At 34.6% G+C, this 5,398-nt stretch overlaps 1 protein-coding gene across 1 annotated transcript; it reads right to left on the bottom strand.

The window, feature by feature from the left end:
• Nucleotides 1–301: 301 nt before the first annotated feature.
• On the bottom strand, nt 302–1,903 carry LOC134694254 (uncharacterized). The gene is made up of 2 exons (XM_063555256.1): nt 924–1,903; nt 302–602 (listed from the first exon to the last, which is right to left on the bottom strand). The coding sequence occupies exons 1-2, from the start codon at nt 1,901–1,903 to the stop codon at nt 302–304; spliced, it is 1,281 nt and encodes a 426-aa protein (XP_063411326.1).
• Nucleotides 1,904–5,398: the final 3,495 nt, after the last annotated feature.

The raw sequence follows: 5,398 nt of genomic DNA, 5'->3' as shown, positions 1-5,398 counted from the left end.
TTTTTTCTAGATTTTTGAATGTGTCACTATTTATTAAAAAGTCTCATATCCATTACACTTCATATTCAAATAGGTATTGGATTACTCTCGGTATGGTTTACCTTGTCAGTAACAATAAATCTAAAAAAGTTTCGAACAAAATTAGAAAACACGGTTATATAAATCAATTTGTCATTAAGATATAAAAAAAATATTATTTATCTTTTGGCTTTTCACCGATTCTTACAGTCATTTTAGTGTTCATTAGCCAGTGTTCATTTGGTTTTATAAATATTGATAGAACCACCATAGTCGTTGAAGACTAACAGTTCTCTTGTTTCATTGTTGTAAGATAAACCGACCGGTCATTGATACCATCGTCTGCTGACAAAACAATGTCATGTTTCTGTCCATCATTAGATATTCTATGTATGTTGTTTGATAAACATCCTGATACATACACATCACCACGGTAATCTACAGCTACACCAATAGCAGTTGTCAGGTCAGGACTGTTGTATATCTCACGTTCTTTTCCATCCGAAGAAACTAAGAATACTTTATCACTACTAACGCCAGTACAATACACATCACCATCCTGATTGGCACAGATGTTTCTAGGACTAAATGTTGTTTTTATTTCTTTATGAACCTTACCATTGATATCCACAATGGTTAGAGTGTTAGATTTGTTTTTTTATCCAGATCGTATCCTTTACACAGGTAATTCCACTACAGGTTCCTTCAACTTTAATTATCCTTCCAGGCTTCAATGATGTCAGATCGATGATCTGGATACCTGCATCACCAACAGATACTACAGCATGGGTTTTGCATATAAGCTGATATTGTGTGGTCCATAATCCAATTTAATCACGTTGGAGTCCGATCCATCAGGTTTACAAACAAAAAGTAGTATGACCATGTTTTGACAGAGAAGTAACCTATCATCAGGAATAAAGCATCCACTTAAGATACGTACTCCATCACCTAATTTCGTGGTCGGTAATGAATGTGTCAGTGATAACTTTCTTTCGTCTTTCACTATAAATTGACCTTGTTGTTCAATATCTAGTACAGGCATTTGGACTTGGACATTTTCAACCGTTATTGTACCCAAGTCTTGGACTAGGTTCTTAATTTTCGACTCAGATTCTGACGGATGATATTTAAGTATCGGAACAGTAGCTGTTTGGATTTCTCTGATTTCTAATTTTTTTTGGTAAGCTTTTGCATCTAGAAATTTTACCACCTGGAATAAATGAACTTCTGATGTATGTTGCTTCAGTGAATGTAGATCACTTTTCCATGTAGACAGCGAGTCTGCACTGGATTGTATGCTATCTTTATTTCGGGACACACTCTCAGTACAATTTGCATACTTAGAATCAATATCTTTATGTATCTCTGCTTCTAACGTATCTAAATAAGCAATGACTTTCCGTTTGATTTCAGACACCCTTGTCTTTATTTTGGTACGACTCTTTTCCAAATCTACAAGTGTTTTCTCACTTTGACTCCGTCTGTTCTCTGTAACTTGACATAGGTTTGAAATCCTTCTCTCTAGATCAGAAATAGCGGTACCATCTTTCACGCCTCTAGCAGCTTTTTCAATTGAAATGATAGACTTGCAATTTTGATGTGATATCGGAACACATGACACGCAGACTACCTTGTCATGTTGACAGCAGTACAGTGCAATCTTTTGATCTGGATGATTGTCGCAGTTCTTGGACAATGTAAGAAGTGACGAACTGAGTTGTTGTATCTCTTTCATTGGTACTATCTTGTGAGGCGGGGACATTCTTTTGTGAACTCTGGAACACGCCTTACATACAAGTTCACAGCAGTCACTGCACCAAGATACAGCTGTAATGTCTTCATCACTGCGCTGACAACCAGCACAGAATTTACTGTCCGCCATTCTGTAAGAATAGAAAAAAAACATAGCGTCTGCAGTAAAAAAAAAATGGAAAACATCACGTTTAATAACTTATTGCGTCCGAAGCGCTTTTCTGAATTTACCTTTATCAGGAACACTCAAAGCCAGACATTTAAAATCAAACGATGTATAAGTACCGCAAATCATTTAAGAGCTATTAGTAAAAATTACCTAATATAAATAGCCAAATTCATATAAAGTCAACTTTGCCTGGGGGAGTTGAAACCTTAGTTTCCTAATAATTTCAAAATTTGTCAAACGGACAATTTTATTAAAGTTTGTTAAATCATGTCAATACCGAAGCACTGACTACTGAGCTGATGATACCATCGGAGACTGATAGTCCACCGGCAGAGGTATCGACCCAGCGATAGTAAAAATAGTAAACAACACGTTTAATAATTTATTGCATCCGAAGCGCTTTTCTAGATTTACCTTCATCAGGAACGCTCAAAGCCAAACATTTGAAATCCGAAAATGTATACATGTGTAAGTACCGAAAATCATTGAAAAGCTATAAGTCAAAAATACCTAATACAAATAGCCAAATTCATCTTTGTGTGAATAAGTTCAAACCCTAGTTTCCTAATAATTTCATTTTTTTTCAAACGGACAATTTCAATAAAATTTGTTAAATCATGTCACTATTGAAGAAATGACTACTAAGCTGATCATACCATCGGGGACCGATAGTCCACCAGCAGAAGTATCGGCCCAGTGATGTAAAAAATCGAAAACAACACGTTTAATAATTTATTGCGTCCGAAGCGCTTTTCTGGATTACCTTTTCAAGAACGCTCAAAGCCAAACATTTGAAATCCGAAGATGTATACGAACCTAAAATTATTGAAGAGCTATAAGTAAAAAATACCTAATATAAATAGCCAAATTCATCTAAAGTGAACTTTGCTTAAGGGATTTGAAACCTTAGTTTCCTAATAATTTCAAAAAAATTTAAACGGACAATTTTAATAAAGTTTGATGAATCATGTCAATACAAGCACTGACTACTGAGCTGATGATACCCTCATGGACTGATTGTTCACACCAGAGGTATCGACCCAGTGATGTAAAAAATGGATAACAACACGTTTAATAATATATTGCGTCAAGTAAAGCTATTTACTAAACGAATGAAAAATGTTGTGGTCTTGTTTGACCTCATTTAGCCTGTAAAGAGTTGTTTTGTTAAATTTAGACATAAATAGTATTTCATCTTATTAGACATCTTATACGTTCAGGTATTTCACATCTAATCTTTTATGGTAATATTCTTTACAAAGCACAAAAATATCAGTATTCACCTAAAAAATTTACAAAACCTTTAAACATACTAATTAAGAAGGGATATAGTTACGATACTGTTGTCAGATCATTAAAGATTGCATATTTTGGCTTTAATATTGATTCACGTATAGGGTCTTTGCATCGGAACTAAACACATTTATTTTACGAAACAGTTGTTGGCATGACACTGTTCATGTTCTTCACATATATTTTATGATAGTATAATACTAAACCCCTAACGGGATTTTGCCTTTTATTCATATGATGAAGACATAATCTTTCATTTAGATTAATTGATGGTTGGAGCTGGCATGTCAGTTAACTGCTAGTAGTCTGTTCTTATTTATGTATTATTGTCATATTGGGTTTTTTTTCTTTTGTTTCAAATTCTGACATCGGTCTCGGACTTCTTTTGAACTGAATTTTAATGTGCGTATTGTTGTGCGTTTACTTATTTTCATTGGCTAGAGGTATAGGGGGAGGGTTGATATCTCATAAACATGTGTAACCCGCAATTTTACGCCTGTCCAAAGTCAGGAGCCTCTGGTATTTGTTAGTCTTGTGATTTTTAATTTAAGTTTCTTGTGTATAATTTGGAGTTAAGTATGATGTTTATTATCACTGAACTAGTACACATATTTTTAAAGGGGCCAGCTGAAGGACGCCTCCAGGTGCGGGAGTTTCTCGCTATATTGAAGACTCATTGGTGGCCTTTGGCTGTTGTCATAAACATAAACATAATTAATAGTATTAAATATTAGATATTATCAGATATTATAATGATATCTAAGATAACCAAAAATATCCTTAAAATAACCAATTCAGGGACAGAAACCCAACAACGAGTTGTCGAATTTGTCTGAAAATTTGTGGGCAGATATATCTTAATCTGATGAACATTTTTACCCCTGTCAGATTTGCTCTGCTTTGGTTTCAGAGATACACACCAAAATCAACATAATACCCCTGTGTTCTATTTAAGCCATGACAGCCATCCTGCTTGGTTGGCTAGGTCACCGGACTCATTTTTAAAACTAGATAGCCCAATTATGATTGTAGCTAATTTTTGTTAAACTTGGCCCATTAGTTTCAGAGGAGAAGATTTTTGTAAAGGATTACAAAATCGTATAAGAATTGACTGTAAAGCGCAATAAATCCGTACGGGGTTGACTGACAATTTTGATCATGTTGACTTATTTGTAGATCTTACTTTGATGAACATTATTTTTGTTTACAGTTTATCTCTATCTGTTAATTTGATAATAACCAAAAACTGCAAAATTAACAATTCAGGGGCAGCAAGCCTACAAAGGGTCTGAAAATTTGTGGGCAGATAGATATTAACCTAATTAACAACTTAAAATCCTGCCATATTTGCTCTTAATGCTTTAGTTTCAGAGATATCAGCCAAAAACTGCAATTTACCCTATGTTCTATGTTTAGCCATGTCTGCCATATTGGTTTGACATGGGGGTCATCGGACATATTTTTTAACTAGATACCCTAGTGAAAATAGTGGTCAATATTGGTAAGATTTAGTTCCGTAGTAGGGATGATTTTTGTAAAAAATTACAAAATAGTATTAATATTTTTTAAAATTGACTCTCAGATCTGTTTCTAGTGCTTTTTTGTTGTTGGGATGTACGAGTACCCGGTCCCGTCCACTTGTATTTTTGTTCATCTGATCGGCTTATTATTATAGTTCGTTTTTATGTGTAACTGTTATACCACTGCATCAGGTTAGGAGGAGGGTTGGGATCCAGCTAACATGGTAAACTCCACATTACGTATGTAGTTGCCTGTCCCAAGTCAGAAGCCTGTGATATAGTGGTTGTCGTTTGTTTATGTGTTACATATTTGTTATTCGTTCATTTTTTTTATATAAGTAAATAAATAAGGCAGTTATTTTTGTCGTTTGAATTGATTTACATTGTCATTTAGGGGCCCTTTACAGCTGACTATGCGGTATGGGCTTTGTTCATTGTTGAAGGCCGTACGGTTACCTTTAGTTGTTAATTTCTTCGTCACTTGTTGACTTGTTGGTCTCTTGTGGAGAGTTGTCTCATTGACATCTTTTTTTATATAAGGGCAAAAACTCCTTAAGGGGTCAACTGACAATTTTGATCATGTTGACTAATTTGTAGATCCTACTTTGCTGAACGTTGTTGCTGTTTACAGTTTATCTCTATC

The sequence above is a fragment of the Mytilus trossulus genome, chromosome 13 (genome assembly GCF_036588685.1).
Source record: "Mytilus trossulus isolate FHL-02 chromosome 13, PNRI_Mtr1.1.1.hap1, whole genome shotgun sequence".
NCBI lineage: Eukaryota > Metazoa > Mollusca > Bivalvia > Mytilida > Mytilidae > Mytilus > Mytilus trossulus.
Note: the sequence above shows the minus strand (reverse complement) of the source record. Positions and strands in the feature narration are given on the sequence as shown.

Excerpts from the sequence above, each read along its gene's own strand:
- LOC134694254 (XM_063555256.1), bottom strand. The coding sequence starts at position 1,903 with ATGGCGGACAGTAAATTCTGTGCTGGTTGTCAGCGCAGTGATGAAGAC. Across the intron at positions 603-923 it reads TGCTTTATTCCTGATGATAG|TCCTAGAAACATCTGTGCCA; the intron begins GTTACTTCTCTG and ends AACAACATTTAG.